General features: G+C 47.3%; 1 protein-coding gene across 2 annotated transcripts in view; it reads left to right on the top strand.

Annotated features, from left to right (window-relative positions):
* LOC144128222 (putative transporter YutK) overlaps positions 1-18,270 on the top strand; it is a 44,318-nt gene that overhangs the window by 22,296 nt on the left and 3,752 nt on the right. For both annotated transcript variants that reach the window (XM_077661449.1, XM_077661448.1), the window contains 7 exons: positions 3,514-3,675; positions 5,537-5,662; positions 6,599-6,726; positions 8,790-8,958; positions 10,313-10,459; positions 16,715-16,895; positions 18,172-18,235. In XM_077661449.1, the coding sequence (XP_077517575.1) occupies positions 3,514-3,675; positions 5,537-5,662; positions 6,599-6,726; positions 8,790-8,958; positions 10,313-10,459; positions 16,715-16,895; positions 18,172-18,191 (933 nt within the window). In that variant the 3' untranslated portion in view covers positions 18,192-18,235. The remainder of the gene's footprint in view (positions 1-3,513; positions 3,676-5,536; positions 5,663-6,598; positions 6,727-8,789; positions 8,959-10,312; positions 10,460-16,714; positions 16,896-18,171; positions 18,236-18,270) is intronic.

Below are 18,270 nucleotides of genomic sequence, written 5' to 3'. Positions count from 1 at the left end.
CGTCCAGAGTGCAGGATAACGGCAAAGACGGCGCTTTCCGAGAAGAATTTGACTGTGGACTGAACCTTACCGCACACTAGGGAACACTGCGCAGTCCTAGCTTAAAAAAAGTGGGTTTAGAAATTTTTATAAAACACGTAAGGAATGAACATGAAATTTTTTACGTAAGATGAAGAAAGACAATTAAGTCTTCATGGATTTGATTAGAAAGAAGGCGCGAGTAAGACAACATTGAGCGCCATTTCGGAACGTGCTGACTAAGAACACCATTTTAACACTGTTTATAGCTAGCGTATAGTTATAAACTCTATGCGGCAACGTAAAAGAGATGAATGTCGTGAGGAGAGAGATTTGTCATACAAAGTCACGTGATTCTAGCAATAGTAACTATAATATAATAGAATATCAAAACACATTGATTACTGGATTTGCATCAGAAGGGTTAAGGAGAACACCGAGTGGCATTTATGAGAAAAAAACAAACATACAACACGTCACTAGGGGAGCGTACGACTAACGTTTAAGGCGCAAATTAAAAACAGCTATCTCTTGTAGTTCGAAAGCACTACTTCACGACAGCTAACCAGTTCAGCGAGTTTGTGTGAAGCTTGACCTTGAGGGTTACCTTGGCCATACGATAAATAATTTCGCCACGGCTGGGAATCGAACCCGCGGCAACCTGAACAGGTTAGCTTCTCTGGCCACTGCACGAGAGCATTGTGCTATCGCGGCAGCCGATCACACCTCGTGTTAAACTGAAGCACACACTCGGGTTGCGCAGTGCACATCGTCGTCTTCCCCCCCCCCCCCCCCCCAACAGCTAATGCTACTTTCGAAATATCGTCGCCAGCCTCGCCGACGACCCGGCAAAGCAAAACCAGAAGCCAACCAGGCTGAACACAAGCTTTCAAACGTCTACTCGGTTTAACTACGTTGAAACCCTACCACGTTTTTTGTTTCCATAGATACGCGGCAAGTTCGCGAAGTCGTTGGTTCCTCAGAATGACACAGACGCAAAAAAAAAGCTGCCCATCTCTTCCTTACGAAAGAGATGGCAGGAGACGTGTCGCAGTGTTTGAAGAAGTAAAAAATGTCGCCGTTGGGGGCACCAGCGTTGCAAGAGGCTACAGTACTGTCGCTGCAAGAGTCCCATACTTTATTCCGTTTTGCTGCTGGCCATCATGAACTGAAAGGACAGCCTACATGAGCCAGAACACGGAGTGAAAGGTAGACTGCGTTGCCTCAGACACCTCGAGACGTTCACGGCGTCAGAGACCCGAATATACTCCACAGACTGGACTGCTCTTCACGGGGTGACATTTTATTAGTCTGTGTGCGGGACGGCGGCAGCCATTGTTTTTCATTATGTGCCATTAAACGAGGGGTTCTATGACCTCTACGTGTTGCTCGCTTGGAGTACGTACGAAAATAAAATTGGGGAGGCACGCGCTTGGCAGGTAGTATATCGGGCCGTAATAGTATGCTACGAATCTCCCCGAGAGAAAAGATTTTACAGGGTGTTTTTTAGCTGTTTGCAGATTATTTTTTTAAAACCCTGCGGGAGGCAGGTCGGTGCGGTGTGGGCAGGTGGATTGCACAGTCAGGCGGACATTATGTACGTGATAGAGCTCAATGAGTAATAATTAACTAAAATGAACTAATCCAACTTTTTACTGTTCAATTTAAGGGCCAACATTATAATAAAAAATTGAAGCCTGTCAACATAAAAGCTATGTTCAGTTTATAAATGTTCTTTATCGAAAATTCATTCCGAAATATTTAACCTCAAAATAAAACATCTTTAGCTCGTAAAGTTCAGTTCCCGCAATGAACATTTTTAAAATGGCCTAGCTGGGCGTAGAATTGTTACGCAAATCCAGTTAACTGCTTCTACGGAATAAAATAGAGATACGGCTTCATTATTTGCTGTATGAGATGTGCGAGGGACGCCATTTTACAAATTGACATTGCGGGAAGCGAACTTTACGAGCTAAAAAATGCGTATTTCTGACGTCAACTATTTCGAAATACATTGCCGATAAAGAAAAATTTAAAACTGTACTCAGCTTTCATGTTGACAGCCTTCAATTTCATTGTATAATGTTGGCCCCTAAAATGAACAGTAAAAAAGCTTATTAGTTAATTTCAGCTAATTAATTGTTTATTCACTGAGCTATGTCACGTACGTAATGTTCGCATTTCTGTACAATTCACCTGCACAGACCGCACCGACGTATCTCTCGCAGGGTTTAAGAAAACGGTCCGTAAAGAGCTAAAAAAAAAACCCGGTATATAATTCTATATTGCTCGTACTTAGCAAAAAGATACAAACTTTGAAGCTGACGGAAAGACTTCAAATTGAATTTAAGATAGCAGATGGCGTTAGGGAAAGAAAATGACTGGCTTAACGTTAACAGACAGGAATAGAGGCAATTTGATTAGGGAACAGACGTGAGTTAATGATACTGTAGCTGAAATCAAGAGTAATAAATGAACAGTGGCAGGGCATGTAATACGAAGGGCAGATAACCTTTCCAAGAAGAGTTAAAGGTAGCCGTGGCCATCAGAGAAGTTGGGAAGTTTCCAGGGATAAGGTGGGCGCGGCTGGTACAGGAGAGGGTTAATTATAAACTAATGGGAAAGGTCCTTTTCTCGCAGTACCCGGGAATGGGTCGACGACGCTGATGTCTTGCTTGCAGTTATTCTGACATGGAGAAAAGGCGTAATTTCTATCTTTAGAATGCACGTTACATGCGCGGAGCACGCGTGGAAGACGAGTGTTCGAAGCCACGAACGGATTGTTACGCCTGATTAGCGCAAACGAAGGAAGCGCGTGCCACTTGTTCAGCCGTGGAGTGGCTTTAGTTGGGCAGTCCCACAATTGTGCCAAATATATAGAGCAGCGGGAGCGGGGAGAAGCGGGATTTGAAGGCACAGCATTCCTCACTGGTTACCGTGGAAGGAGACGGGAGAGTATGGCGAGAACGGGGAATGTAGCACAAGGCATCTGCGGCAGCTGCTGGGAAACGCACGGCCAGTGGAGACGGTCGTCGGTGGCGTCGCGCACCTAGAGCAAAGTATGGAGAGGAGAGTTTGCCGAAAAGTCAATGTGTGTGCAGAACTAAAAAGAGCACTCTAAACCTACACACGTATGAAGTGGTCCTCATATTATCTACCGCAACATACCGTAAAGTATAAATACTTTAACTGATGACGCTGAATCTCGCATTACACAGTGGTGACCGTCTTGTAAGTTTCATGAATACCCTGTCAGGACCACTAGAAACAAACTGCAACGTGACTCGTCAACTCTTCAGTTGTGAATTCCTGCAGGCCCTGCTCAAGGGAACAAAATAACAACACTGGGAAAATTCTATCGGTGCCGCATTGGTTTCACCAGATTTGACCAATACGCTGGCTGTTGCAGGGCAGCGCCACATACCTACAGATACACGAGGCTAAAGCGCGTAGGTCTGCATAGTAAAACTCTCTTCCGTTCACCGGGCTACGCAGGCGATGCCGGTGATCTTCTACGTGGGCTTCTGCGTGAACGTGCTCTACTACTGGGGCGTCATGCAAGCCATCGTCTCCCGGCTGGGCGGCTTCCTCAACCACGTGGTCGGCTCCACCGCCTGCGAGTCCATGTGCGCCGCGGGGAACATGCTCTTCGGCCTGGTAAGTGCGCGCCCTCGTTCGCTTCGCTGCTTACTGCCTACCCTGTGTTTACCTGCACACTTGGAGCCTCGCGGATTCGGGGTTCAGCTTCAGCCTACAAACAACAGTCAGCATTGCCTGCTGCCCTTTGGTAGTGTGGGTTGAGTGGCTTGTTTTAAGGAATAACCACGTGGTCATGCCCAGACAGAATGACGATTTATTCATAGAGTAACAAAGGTGGTCGCTTCTAATCCTGTTACCTGTGGCGTGTAGATTTTTTGACGGCAACGGCAGGTGGGAAGCTTACACGCCGCTAACTCACATGGGCCGGATACTCCGCTTAGTTGAAGCGACGAGTGCTTAATGGATCATGTCCCGTTAACAGAAAACAGCGTATTGTTGGCCTGTGTATCATCAGTGATGGCTTTTATCGCGTTCTTGCAAAGCTCAGGTGCAGGTGCTGCTGGCTTTGTAATGGAGGCTTAATTCCGTGTTCTAGGTGGCATCGCCTCGCGTGGTCATCTGTGAAATGTTTTGCCGTAACTGTGCGCCGTGAAATACCCTCGTGCAGAATGCTGCGCACACACCTTGAAGACATACTACGTTCCGGATATGCACGAAGATTGCCGGCATTTATTATCATTTAAGTCAATAGTAATGAATTAATCCACAGCGCTGCTCTACGGCGTCTCATAGCCCACTTGCAGCTTTCGGCATGAAGTTCCACCTACTACAGCATTATTATCGTTGTGGATACTTCTCATTTTCATACACGTGTTCCTATGAAGCACGAACAGTAGCCTAAGGCAACGGATGCATATGTCGCATAAGAGGCGCAAGCAGACGCGGGCGTAGCGATAAACGTCAGCACTGAGCTGCCAAGTGCGGTGTATATGGCGACTACAACGCTTAATTAATAACGGCAAAAAATATGAACGTGCAGAGACAACTACTGAGGCAAGCGCGAACTTATGTAAAAGGGACGTGTGTAAGGCTCATTTACGTATTGGTAGCGCAATGCAGAGTGCAGTAAAAAAATGCGTGTGGAGAGATACAATAAAGAAATTTGCTGAGGTAGCGTGTGTGAGCAACTGGCTTAGGAGCATGACAATGTGAGACTAATGGGAGAAGCAGTGGACGTGATCCGCTGAAGATATTGTTTACGATGGTGAGTGCAGTGCCCATGCTATTAAACATTATGGCACTATGTTCTGGATATTAGCGCTATAGAAACTATGAAGAGTACACGTAGGATGAACAGAAATGCAGAGGCCGTTGTTTGCTATGTTATGTATACTCGGGGGTAACGTTGAACCAAATTTCTTGCGCATCCTCCTTGGTGAGGTTTCCACTCTCGTAAACACTTTGTGCTCAAGCAATTGTACGGACGACTCGTGCCTTCCCCGGTTAAAGGATTGATGCAGGAGCTAGCCTGCCCGGGGGAGAGGAGGAGAAAGAAAAGCGGGGAGCTAACTATAAACCCACTTGCTTCCTTACTCTGGGTGTACGGATGAGAGTATGTAAAGGGTAGGAAGAAAAGCAACCACGAGGAAAGTGAAGTAATAGCAAAAAACTTGCGGCAAAGTCATAGCCTATCGTGCATGCCCAACGCTCTCAAGAAATGGAGCGTTGCCTGGCAGACCTTCACCGCCGTTGATCGCTGCGGCCTCTGTCCGAGAATGCATGGGAAGCCGTATTTAGATCAAGTTCAGTGAAGGTTAAAAACAGGAATGCTTGCATCAAAACACTTCGGCGTGCTTTAGCGTACCCCCCTCCCCATTTTTTTGACGTTATATAGTCCGGAGTTCGCCAGTGTGTCTGACCTCTCATCCACGGTGTAGCTGTGGCGCGCATAGAATCTTTTTTGTTTTTTGTTTGACAGGAGCAGTCGGCGCTGATGCTGTACCCGTACCTTCCGCACGCCACCAAAGCCGAGCTGCACTGCTTCATGACATCCGGCTTCGCCAGCATGTCTGCCGTCATGATGGGATCCTACATCGCGCTCGGGGTACGTGCCCCTATATCCACCTCATGGGCGAGACCAAATAATGGGCCAGATGTTTGAAAAACTATGTTCATTGTTCAGCACCGCGAATTTCTGGGCCAGTTGGTACGACATTTTCAAGGGTAAAAAAAAACCGCGACCGGAAAAAAACGTAGGTAGAGAAGTGTACACGACGAGCAGTAACTTGCAGCTGGGGTTTATTGGAAAGAACGTGGTCCAGCAAAAGTGCGCACCTGCGCAGACTGTATCACAACAGAGTAATGCGAACGTCCGTGGCAAGATTCAGGCGAAATGACTCTGGAAACCAAGGGAAAACAAAGGCAAAAGGCGAAGAGATAAAATAAAAAAGCGTGCTATCTCGTCATGAACCGAATCTCCTTATCTATAGAAAAGTGACAGAAGGTTCACTAACACATGTGTCTAGTCCATTTATGTGCATGCATGCAACTTCTAAAATTTCCCTTTCTAGCCTACAATTTCCCTCCCGATGACAGTGGCTTTTTGAGTTCGGGATACGACCCTTGGCATTCCCTGCAATGTTTTTGGAGATTGGCGCCATTGTCTAGTTTCACGGACCGAAAGTGCAGACGCAGCCTCTCGTTTAAGCATTGACCCGCCTGGCCATTTACAGAGACAGGTTTATTGTCAATGACAGATTAACAGTGCTGTAGCCGCCTTTACGTTAGCATTGACATGGCTCAAAGTACACCCGTTAAACAAACAATTATTTGTTATAGAGGACCGCCCTTGCACTTTTGAACATAGGGACAGAGAGAACAGTAGTACAAGCATGAAGGAACGGGTTGTTCCGCTCTTCGGTGGAGACCAGTAGAAATAGCTGCGTTCGTATACAGTACGCTCTCGCGAGTGCTGCTGTCTTGCGACGCATGTTGTACGCGTTCTGGTTGCTCATGCGCCGGGCGGCGGCTGCTGCCGCAGGTGGAGACACAGCACCTGGTGACGGCGGCAGTGCTGGCGGCGCCGTCGTCGCTGCTCTTCTCCAAGCTGCTGTTTCCGGAGACGGAGGAGCTGCGCGTCCTCACCGTGCGCATCTACACGCACAGCAGGTGGGCATGCGCACACACGCCGAAGAAAGGTCGGGGCATGGGGGGGGGGGGGCGAAGCACGGAACACGTTAAGTACCACTGTCATGTCTGTAGAGACAATATACTGACCGCCCAGTGAGAGTCCCTGCGCTCCCATGAAAAACCTCTCCGCATGTTTGCCAACCGTGGCGGCAGCCATTAACAACGCCTCTTGGTAGCTTAGCGCTCTGATGAGAAGAAATACAGGGTGAACTGATATGGGCAACATCAATCGTTTTACATCGCATGATTGCCACCGCGGAAGCTCAGTGGTGGGCAATAAAAAAAAAAAGCGGTGGCTCAGTGGCTATTGCACTCGGCTGCTGACCCGAAAGACGCGGGTTCGCTCTCGGCCGCGGCGTTCGAATTTCGATGGAGGCAAAATTCTAGAGGTCCGCGTACTGTGCGATGTCAGTACACGTTAAAGAACCCCAGGTGGTCGAAATTTCCGGAGCCATTCACTACGGCGTATCTCATAGCCTAAGTCGCTTTTGGATGTTAAACCCCCATAAACCATAAACATCGCATGATTATACTTGTACCATAATTTCAGTACCGAAAATGTAATGTATTCTAGGCACTGTACCATGAGGGCCGCTGCTGCCAATGAACAAACTTAAAAAAGGCATTTGCTCAGAATTAAAGAAAGAAAAATGAACATATTTTAATGCTTGTTCAGGTAATGAGTCAGGTTTTTTTTTCGTTTCCAGAAACCTTGAGTTAAATTGCGAACAGTGCTGTCCAAGCTCCTGGCACAACTATGACGGTATCATGATGGGTCTGCATGGTGGTTACCACAGCCTAATTTCATCGCTTGTTCTGTAGCAAACAGCTAATATCGTCTGTGGCGGCAAGCATTTACTGGGAACTTTTTGTCACTGCATACTGACCCAAGACTCTTAAAGTAAACCAGCTTCCTTGAGATTGATAGACTAAAAGTCCTTTATTTTGTGAGGAAGACACACGGCCGCTGTGGGGAAAATGGGGACTGCCGAAAATTTTCTGCTTTGATTTCACATTCAGTGGGCCTATAAACTTTTATCTGTACTTTTCGACCTCTAAGCAGGAGTTGCTGGGTCTCCTTCCTGCCTGAAAATTTCTCTAGCCGTTCTTGTAATCTGCCCTTACCCGTGAGCCAGAGTTGTTTTCCTTCTTGAAGTATCAGCAGCACTGTGGTGTGTACGTCAAAACTTTGCCACCCGACGCTTACATTTGGCTCAGCCATCCTAAATTCCGAATTTTGGGTTCGCATCTCGTGCTTTACGCAGTGATGGCGCAGTAAATTAGCACTAATTTGCATCATTTTTGCGCTAAATTTGTGCCATACCTCAAGCGAATAGCAGCGTTTACGAACGTCAGGCTCAGGACCACTGTGCCTTTCCAGAAGGGGCTCGTCACCTCGTATAAACATGTCTCCATTGCGGGTATGTTCCTTATTATTTTTTTAGTTTCGTCCTTCCTCTGGGCGTTCGTGTAGACCTTCCAGTCACTTGTCCATACACCAATGCACTGCAGGCAGCCCAAGAGGTGCATACCACGTGAACTTCGACTAGAATCCTTCGTACCGTCAAGACATGGCCATGTCCTGCGTTCAGATAGCGGAGGGGGGACCATTATTTTCTTCAGAGATTTTAGTTTGCTGGCTTCGATCCATCTCTCTCCTGGTTATTGAAAAAGTTGAAAATTTGGCGCTGCGTAGCACTTGACTCCAAGCTCGTTGCGTATACACCATGTCCCCATATGCACGCAATACACACTCTGCAGACAGTGCTTAATGTTTCCATAATGCAGTTAGTTCTCAGTTCTGTGCTCTCATCGGGTTTCACTCTTCGTTAAAATCCGTTACAACACTTTTTTTGTGCTTTGGTTGAAGGTACGCGCCAGCTCTGCGATGCGCCTTCCGCTGTGGGGTAAATAACTACAAGCGCTCCGCTGTGCCCTTACTGGTGGGCTGTGCTAAGGAACTCATGTTGCCAAAATAGCAGGGCAGGCACTTTCGCTCGCCGTATATATTTTCTTCTCTCCGGTCGTCGCTCTTGCTGCAGCTCGGACTCTAGCGTGCTGGAGGCCGGCGCCAAGGGGGCCATGGCGTGCCTTGCGCTGGTCGGGGGCATCGTCGCCAACATCGTGGCCTTCATGGCCTTCATCCACTTCCTCAACGCCGTGTTCCGGTGGGCCGCCGACATACTCGGACAGCGGGACGTCACCTTCGAGGTATGCGAAGCCGTGGAGACGAGGCCGATCTTCCGGCGCTGACGGCAGATTTGAACTACGCTTCTTGCTGGTATTTTCGCGCATTGATTCTAAATCCGTGGCAGTCTTGATGGCGGCTTTTACAGAGGTAGGAAACTTCGCTTAGTTTCGGTTTCAACTACTTCAGCGCACCTGACAACAGGAGGCGAACTTGTGCTTTAGACTGAATATTTCCTGCCCACACACGTAGCGCGATAAGGCTGAGGCTGTGGCAGAATTGCCCGAGCGACCACGATACGAAGCTGCTCTTTTCGACTTAGGTGGGTTGATTCCCGCTCGGGGAAGAAGTTTTTTTTCTGCTGGATACCGTTGTAGTGACGACGATACAATGCTCGAGTTGGCTTCCGTCCTGCCGCTTTAAGAGTAAACGGCACTGACGTCTGTATTTTCTGGACAATGGTGTATACGGATGTTGCCTGCCACTGGCTGTTACGTGAATGAGCGTTTCGTCATGAGCAGTTTCACTTTCAGCCTATTTACTCCTATCACTAAAACCAGCTGGCTGGCAGATTTTATAGCCTCACTGGGACTCTAACACTGATGGCTGTATCACTTTAAGGGAAACAGCTGACTGTCACTTGCTGTTTTCGGAAGACGGCGAAAGGTATGGAGGTTTTGCGAAGGGCTTCAAAGAAGCGGGATTCAGTTATTTGCTAATTGTTGGCTAGAATATTGGCAGAGTTGAGCGTGTTCTATTTTCTTATTCCTGGGATTTTAGAAACACTAACAATTTTGAGGACTGAAGATAACCGTTGGAAGCAGAAAAAAGCAGCGTATCGTACTTCTCTTAAGGCCCATATCTGAATGACTGTGCAGGTAACATGCGTAAAATGCAAGAATGAATCTAGCTACAGATCACTGCGGAGGAAAGCATCTAAGTAAAATACTAAATGGAGAAGTTAGGATTGCATAAGAATAGAGTTGAAATAATCAAGGAATTAAGTTCGGTAATTAAAGACAATCATATGTAACAACTTGTTTTGGGAAAATCTGCCGATTTCCTCCGAATTCATTTTCATATCTTCGGACAGAAGCAACTCAAAACCATGTAATGAGCTAGCAAACAGATTCGTTCTGCCAACGCGCACCGTATATTAAAGAAATAACGTTCCAGGCATCTATCACTCTGTCCTGTTACCGGTTGAGCTCATGTTCAGGCCCAAACTTGGCAAACCAGATGCCGCTTTAGCAGAGAACTGCACTGCAAGCCAGCGAGGCTGCAGCCAGTGCGGGAGTTACTTTCTTCTTTGGGAATTCAGTGCTGAAGACAACACAGGCCAAACTCCTGTACCGCAAGTGTCCGTGGCGCGTGCAGAGCCTGCTGGGCAAGGCGTTCACCCCGCTGGCGCTGAGCATGGGCGTGCCGTGGCAGGACTGCGCGGACGTGGGCGAGGTCATCGGCATCAAGGTGGTGGCCAACGAGTTCATCGCCTACCACTCCCTCCTCGCCAAGAAGCTCGACGTGAGTGCCGTGCGCATGCGCCGCGCGTGGGGTGAAACCCGCTACGTCAGGAAAGGGTGCCCGGAGAAAACCCGTAAAGTCAAGCGACCAAGGGAAAGTGTGCAGTACGACAGCAGCTTGGGCATGTTGGTTTTTCAATTGTGACGGAACAGCGCAAAACGGCGGGACAGGACAGGAGACGGGCGCTGTATCTGTACCGGCCTCTCAGTATTACCTAATTTGGTCCCGCTCCAACGGTTTCTGGTTCGTGCCAACGTGTGGTAAACATTTTCTCCAGCGATGTGTCTTCGGCGCGTTGCGCCGTATCGGCATCTATTTAAAAATAGATCTGGTCCCTGCTTCCGCTTCATGGGCTGAAAAACTAAGCCAGTGCGCTGATAGCGAGAGCAAAAAAAGACTGTGAGGCGGGTATTCACCACCTGTTGTGGTACTGCCCGGCGCTGAAGCCGACGAGAATTCGTCACCTGGCGTCAGCGGGACTCTCACCGGATAATCCGGGTTCATATATTGCATGGACACAGGGTCCATATCATCGTTCACTTCTTGATTTCATCAGATCAGCTCAAACTTTTTTCATTTATTTAAGCATCTTACTCATCTTTCACTTCATATTTTTTATGCCCTGAGGCAATAAACATCGCTTCAAAAAAAAAAAAAAAAAGGGAGGAAGTATGCTGACAGAAAACGTCTGCGCATTGCAAGCTGTGGAGGAGCCGGCTGAAGTCTGCGTTTGGTTTTTGGGGAAAAGAAATGGCGCAGTATCTGTTTCACATGTGGGCGGATACCCAAACCGCGCCGTAAGGGAAGGGATAAAGGAGGGAGAGAAAGAAAAAAGGAAGAAAGAGGTGCCGTAGTGGAGGGCTCCGGAATAATTTCGACCACCTGGGGATCTTTAACGTGCACTGACATTGCACAGCACACGGGTGCCTGTTGCGTTTCGCCTCCATCGAAACGCAGCCGCCGCGGTCGGGTTTGAACCCGGGAACACCGGATCAGTAGCCGAGCGCGCTAACCACTGAGCCCACAGCGGCGGGGGATTAAGAATTGCAACTTTGCGTTTTTAGGCATTGCTTTGCTACCTTACACGCATCAAGCAGGTTTCTTCAGTGTATGTAAAAACGCTTGGAATCATGCATAAGCGGCACGACAAATGTCCTTTTCTTGATACCGCTGTGCTAAGTGCCGCAAACAAACTCATCTTCTCTCCTCTAGTACACCCCTCCCCCACCTGCGACGGTCCCCTTACTTCCCCCCGTTAGTGGCCCGTCTATGACTTCCCACTGGTGTCCCCAATACCTGGGAGAACATTGCAGTTCTGGAAGGTGGCTATGCCGATAAGGATAATATGTGAAACTTTTAATTCATGTGTTCATTTTTGGTGCACATGTTTCACTGCATGCTGAAAAGGTACCGAGACAGAGACAAGGCACCTATGCGTGCTTCCGCGCAGGCTCCAGTAGGACCTTCACGTTCAATGCACAGAAGCACTGCCTCGTGTTTATTAACGCCATTTGAGGTGCTATACGGGAACTGGCTAGAGAATTACGATTGGGAAGGACCCGGCAAATCCACTTCTCACTTCAGCGTATACTGTGGTGCGGCAGCTGCTCGTGTTTTGTGCATGCTGTTCTCACTGGTGAACATACGAGCGTATACTAGAAAACACACTTCTGTGCACATTGCTTCGACCTTTTCATGCACTTGCATCAACATAACATACAAGGTAGAGGAGGAATATATTCCCTGAAGAGACGGAGCAGAGTGTGTGAGTGGCTATATATTGTGCCAGATCGAGTTTTGTAGAAGTCGGCTTTCCTAAAGCCAGTTACGGTGGTCAACGGGCAAAGTTGACTGGTTAAACTCACCAGGCTAAATCCAGCATTGTTTCTAAATGTGGCTAGAAAGCCATCTTTGTGAAAAGAATAAGATGAAACGTGGCGGCGCTCTCCATAAAATGTTTTCTGAGTACATTATGCAAATGAGATGCATGCAGCAGCGTTCGACGTTGCAGGATGCTCATGTTAGATCCAAAGAGCATTTGTGCAACGATGTTATGAGCGCAGAATCTGTCAACGACTCCACACTGCCGCATGACATACATCAGTTCTCTCGGGAATGTCTTGTCTCAGTGGGTCGCCCGTCACTAAAGCAGATTTGAAAGCTGAAATAAAAATTGTCGAAACCTCCCAGTAGGATGTCCAGACCGCCGAGACATGAATAAAAAGATGTATTGCATTTCCTGCAAGCAATATAGGTTGTTTTGTGTTCATTCAGTTGAGACTTGGGAGTTAGAAAGATATTTCTGTAAAATATGGTTTCACAATCGCTGGTCTGCATGCAGAGAGAAATTTTTACTGTACTGTATAGCTGTGCGGGGCCATTGTGCTAAAAAGTTATAAAAACTGGGAAATGTATCCTTCAGTCAGCCATTAACTGGGCATTGTGTACTGCAAGCGTTGCTCGTTTACTGGCTCGGCACACTATTTGGAGTTCTTGGCGCTACGCCTGCACTGCTTTCAGTTCGCGCGCAATCTGTCACCTCTGGCTGCAGAACAACAGGCGTTGAAAGCTCACTTCTTCATGGTTTATGACAGTTGCGAAAGTCAGCGACCTCTATTAAGATTTTTTCCGTGCCCGAAAGTCTATGCCTAAAGCTTTCTCTCAAAAGTCTTTTTGGGGTAGCCAAAGCAGCTGAAATTTGTCAATGCCTGTATTTTTCGCCTGAAACATTTTCTTTTAGGCACATACGCGTATGGGGTTTGTGCGGAGTTCCATATGCGTGATGTTATTAGGGTACATTGTATATAGTTTGTTTTGTAAAGGAGGCTACATCGCTATATACTGCTATGTAGCACACACAGGGGGACGTAGCGCAGTATACGATTAGGTAGAGGGTTTTTCAAGAGTCTACGGGTACAGGACCCGTTTTCGTGCTGTATATGCGCATAGTTCCGGCGGCTATGAAGCTACTAAGATCATTATGAGTCAGGATTTTTTTTACCGCCCAGAAACTGAGCTTCGAGGGTGTCGTTAATGTCCCACTAGAGAGCCCAACAGCGGACCCTCTTGTCTGTGAACTTCATGACAAACGAATATATTCTGTAATGCTGTATATGATAAGAACATGTACCTTGCGTGCACTTTGATATTAGGCTACTTCGATCGGGCTAACCATGTAGCTAGTTAATAAAGGAGGCACAAAATACGGGACCGAAACTATACGCTAAGCACCGTTTCAGTATACATTCCCCATTATGCAGCTCGACATCACTAGTAATAATAATAATAATTGGTTTTTGGGGGAAAGGAAATGGCGCAGTATCTGTCTCATATATCGTTGGACACCTGAACCGCGCCGTAAGGGAAAAGATAAAGGAGGGAGTGAAAGAAGAAAGGATAATAGGCTCCGTAGTGGAGGGCTCCGGAATAATTTCGACCACCTGGGGATCTTTAACGTGCACTGACATCGCACAGCACACGGGCGCCTTAGCGTTTTTCCTCCATAAAAACGCAGCCGCCGTGGCCGGGTTCGAACCCGGGAACTCCGGATCAGTAGTCGAGCGTCCTAACCACTGAGCCACCACGGCGGGTATAACATCACTAGTACGTGGTTAGAATTCGTGTTTCAGATTGGGGCATGCAAAATAGCAGGCCAAGCCCTTGTTTAAAGAAGCTGGTCATAAACCTACCTAAATAAAATAGGATTTGTCGAAGCACATCGTTAACGAATTCGATGGACTGCGATGTTCTGATGCCTAGGTTCATTCGTGTAAGTAAACATGCTTGTTGTTGTGATGTTGATCATGACAACTAGCATGAGTAGAATAGAATAAGGTACAATGGAACGATTTTTAAAGAGCAAATGAGAGGCGAATGAAACTGTGCCGCTCATGCTATGGTTCTTTCTTACTGTTTCGATCTTTATTTCGAACTTTTTGCTTGTCCGCTCTCACGATGATCACGTAACATAGTTCTGGTAACGCGCCCTGCCGGCGGCTAAGGTCACTCACGAGCAGAGGGGGTTATATGTCTAATAAACGACACATGCAAAGTTAACAGCTCAAGTAGCAACAAGAGACGTGCAGAAAACAAGTTCATGATAGGCAAAGTGCATCTGCACGTAAGCAATGTTAAAAATGAAAGCAGAAGCGCTGACATAAAAAAAAAAGAAATGGCAATGCTAATAACGAGCTGCACTTATAACAGTGTAAAAAGCTTGTTTTGAGACTAGAAGAAAAAAAAGCAGAAACACTGAAAAAGACTGCCGGGAGTAATACAAATATAAGTGATGTTAAACGATACCCTCATTTAAATTGCTGCGGACTGGTACCACGATCAGGATCGGTCAAGCAAAACTCTGGTCGACTCAGTGGAGATGAATGCAGACTACGCGTCTTACAAGCGCTACATGCGTTTTCCTTTATGTTTCGGGCTTTTATTTGTGACAGGTAATCCATTAGAAGAGCATTGGAAGTCCGGATGCTTTGTACGCTTGTAAGTACGCAGTGTTCCAACTGCGAGTATGATTTCGTAAACAAAGTCATGCATAAAAGTGTTCTAAGCGAGCTGAATGGACATCGTAAACGAGTGGCTGCAGCAGACAACAGTGATAAACACTAGAAAGGCGGAACTTTTATTTCCTTGTGACTTCCTCGTCCTCCCGTGTGCGCTGCAGTCCGTCGTAAAGCAGGCAGTTCTTTAGAACCTTATAGCTCGGATCATGGAGGTCACACATTTTCTATAGCTTAGGCTACAGGGACGAGGGGAGTCGTAGTTGTACGCGGATGAAAGATGTCCTTGTCTACAAGATTAAATCGGCTGACTGCACAATGGTGCAGTCAGAATATGCAGGATGTTTCACCTAAGACTTCACACAATTTAAAAAAATATTCTTTTAGAGTTAGAAGTGCGCTTTTTTCGGCATAGCATTGTCAGCAGTGTAGGGCATCAGAATACAACTAAGACGTGCTAACTAGCAGGCTCGTTAACTATTACTGAATAGTTAGCTTTTCCACTATTACACTTAGGCTCCTTAACTTTTGAGAGGCGCGTAGCCCGCCGTAAGTAATATCCATAGCAGTTTTCAGAATTTCGAAATCACGATTCCCCTTGGCTCTGTGGCCCAACAAATTGTGGCTGTTTCGGCGAGTCACTGGAGGCGTTCTTTGCCTGCAAGGTTCTTGAAAGCGCATGCATTTTGCGCGATGTAGCCAGAATTCGATGAGCCACAGCGCCGACAGCAACGTCGTTTTCGAAATTCTAAAAACTGATGTGGATATTACTTACGGTGGGCTACACGCCTCCGAATAATTAAGAAGCCTAACAATAATATTAGAAAGTTAACAATACTTTATTAGTTAACGAGCCTGCTAGTTCGCGTGACTCAGCTGTATTCTGATGTACTACACCGCTGACGATGCTATGCCGAAAAAAGCTCTCGACTATATTTAGAATTAAAAAAAAAAGTCTTATGTGGAACACCCTATGCATTGTCCCGGAGGGTGACGGCATTCCGGCGAGCAGGAAAGCAGTGAAAGGCCTCCAAAATGAACTCTTCATTGGTCCAAATTGCAGCCACAAAGAACTAAAGAACGCGATGGTGGCGATAGAAGTGACTGCACTCGGTGGCGCCGAAAATAAGAATCGCAGCAGCTCTCGGCAGTACTCAATTTAACGGCGGCGAAGTAGTTTCGACATAATGCGCGAAAAGCACCTACTACAACCTGAAGCTTAGTAGATGCAGTTTTACGCGGCTGTAATTCTGCCAGATAGAACTAGTCGTCTATGGCAACAGGACAGTTATAACGCCGCTTTCCGGCGGCTTCGAGCATGAACAAACAGTGCATAGCTTCGCAGCAATGCCTCTTGCATCACGGCAGCCAAATCGCAGCTACAAACATACGAAGGAACGACTCTTAGATCTGTGCCTTAGCTACTAAACTCATGTGGAAACAGCACAAACTCAAGGCTACACCAAAGAGTGCAGTCGCCTCGTGATCGCAGTTTCTGCGAGCAAGTTGAGACTAGCGTGTAAGCTCAGCCTCTCAACTTTCAGACGTTCGAAACGAGGCAACAGCTTCCAGATGTGTGTCGTTTGCTCGCGTGGGAGTAGCACACGAGTCGAAGCCGTCATCTTGCACTCGTAGCTTCCATTTTGCTGCACACAAGTTGAGAGCGTAGGCTGTGTGCTCGCATGAGTTTTCGTGCAAGGCCCGAGGAAGTGACCACGTGTTCGATCCCTTCTCTCCCGGGCAGGCCCGTTCGACGATGCTGGCGACGTACGCGCTGTCGGGCTTCGGCAACCTGTGCTCGGTGGGCGTGATGCTGGGCAGCCTGGCCGCCCTCTGCCCCCGGCGGCTGGCCGACGCCTCCGAGGTGGCCTTCCGCGCCCTCTTGGCTGGCTGCTCCGCCAGCATCCTCAGCGCATGCGTCGCCGGTCAGTGCTACTGACACCAAGGCTGCAGTACTTTTACTTGATGACTTCTTGCTACGCTGTCGTGTGCGTCAAGTAGTTCGCCGGAAGATGAACTTCCACCTTGTCGATGACATCCTATCCGGCCATATATAGTCACTAGATGGCAGCATAGGTCCCAAAAGTGGGGGAGGAAAAGCTTATTAAGTAGTAAACCAAACCACAAATCACACACCACGACAGGACACGCTACACAGCACACCTCACCGCCACGCCACAGCACCGGTTCCCTCACATACTTTCGAGTGCAGTTACACGACGTGCAACCTAACCTTGAGGTAGTTAACCAGGATCACTTGCTGACCATAGCGGTGGGCATGGAACGTTCTGTTAGAAAGACTGGCTCGGCTGATTCTGCTTGATTTAGTGCATTAAAGCCGCGACGTAGAAAGTAATTTAACGGGAAGGGTGGCAGCTGTGAGAGCCCTCTTGTGCTACCTGTGGCATGCTAGTGCTCAGGCAACGGTATAGAAATGAAAGGCTCGTTAATATATGGCCAGTCATGAGCTCTAAAGAGTCCCTCAAACCAAGAAAAAACATAGGGGCGGAAAATATTTTCCGGGTGGGGGGGGGGGGGGCGGTTATTAGGATGGAGAAATAAGTGTTTAATCATGTTGAATATCTTGTATGATACACACTTATTGTCTTATATCAACACTTCCATTAAAAAAAGCACGTTCCCCGGTGTTTTTCTCAGTTCCACTGAATGTTAGCTTCACACGCCGTAGTGGAGGGCTCTCGAATAATTTCGACCACCAAATGTTTCTTGGAACATGCACCGAAATCTCGGTATTTGGAATGAAAGGGTTCAACAACTACCAGATGTAGAGAGCATGTCGGTATTTTAAGGGGAGCTACAGAGAACGTATTCATGCCATCACATAGTCATCCAGCTATATCCCAGTCTTGGCCGTTTTTTTTTTTGGTGCGCCAGCCATCCTACTTAGCTTAATGCCTCCCACTCGGTTTCGCATAAAAGAAAGTTACCACCTCTTGAATTTTCCGTTTCAAAACAATTTTTTAGGCTCACTGCAAGGCCGGTGACGCGCAACGTGTTTCTTGAGCACCCTCCTTTTTCATAGAAGAGCCATTTGAAATGGCGATGTTAAAACATCAGCATGTAGTGAGGGAAAAGGCCTAACGCTACTCGCACTGCCCACGCGAGAGCTATACATAGCATCATCATATATTGTGGATCGGGTAACTAACGTGATTGTTTTTTTTTTCGTTCCCTTATCAGGAAGCCTCACCGACACCTGAGGCCGCGAGGACTTGCGCATTTTTATTATATTTTTGATTACGAGGTGAGTGTAGCAAACAACTATGTACTAATTCCTCG

This window comes from Amblyomma americanum, chromosome 4, assembly GCF_052857255.1.
Source record: "Amblyomma americanum isolate KBUSLIRL-KWMA chromosome 4, ASM5285725v1, whole genome shotgun sequence".
Classification (NCBI taxonomy): Eukaryota; Metazoa; Arthropoda; class Arachnida; order Ixodida; family Ixodidae; genus Amblyomma; species Amblyomma americanum.
The sequence above is the reverse complement of the archived record's forward strand: the minus strand, read 5'-3'. Positions and strand labels throughout refer to the sequence as shown.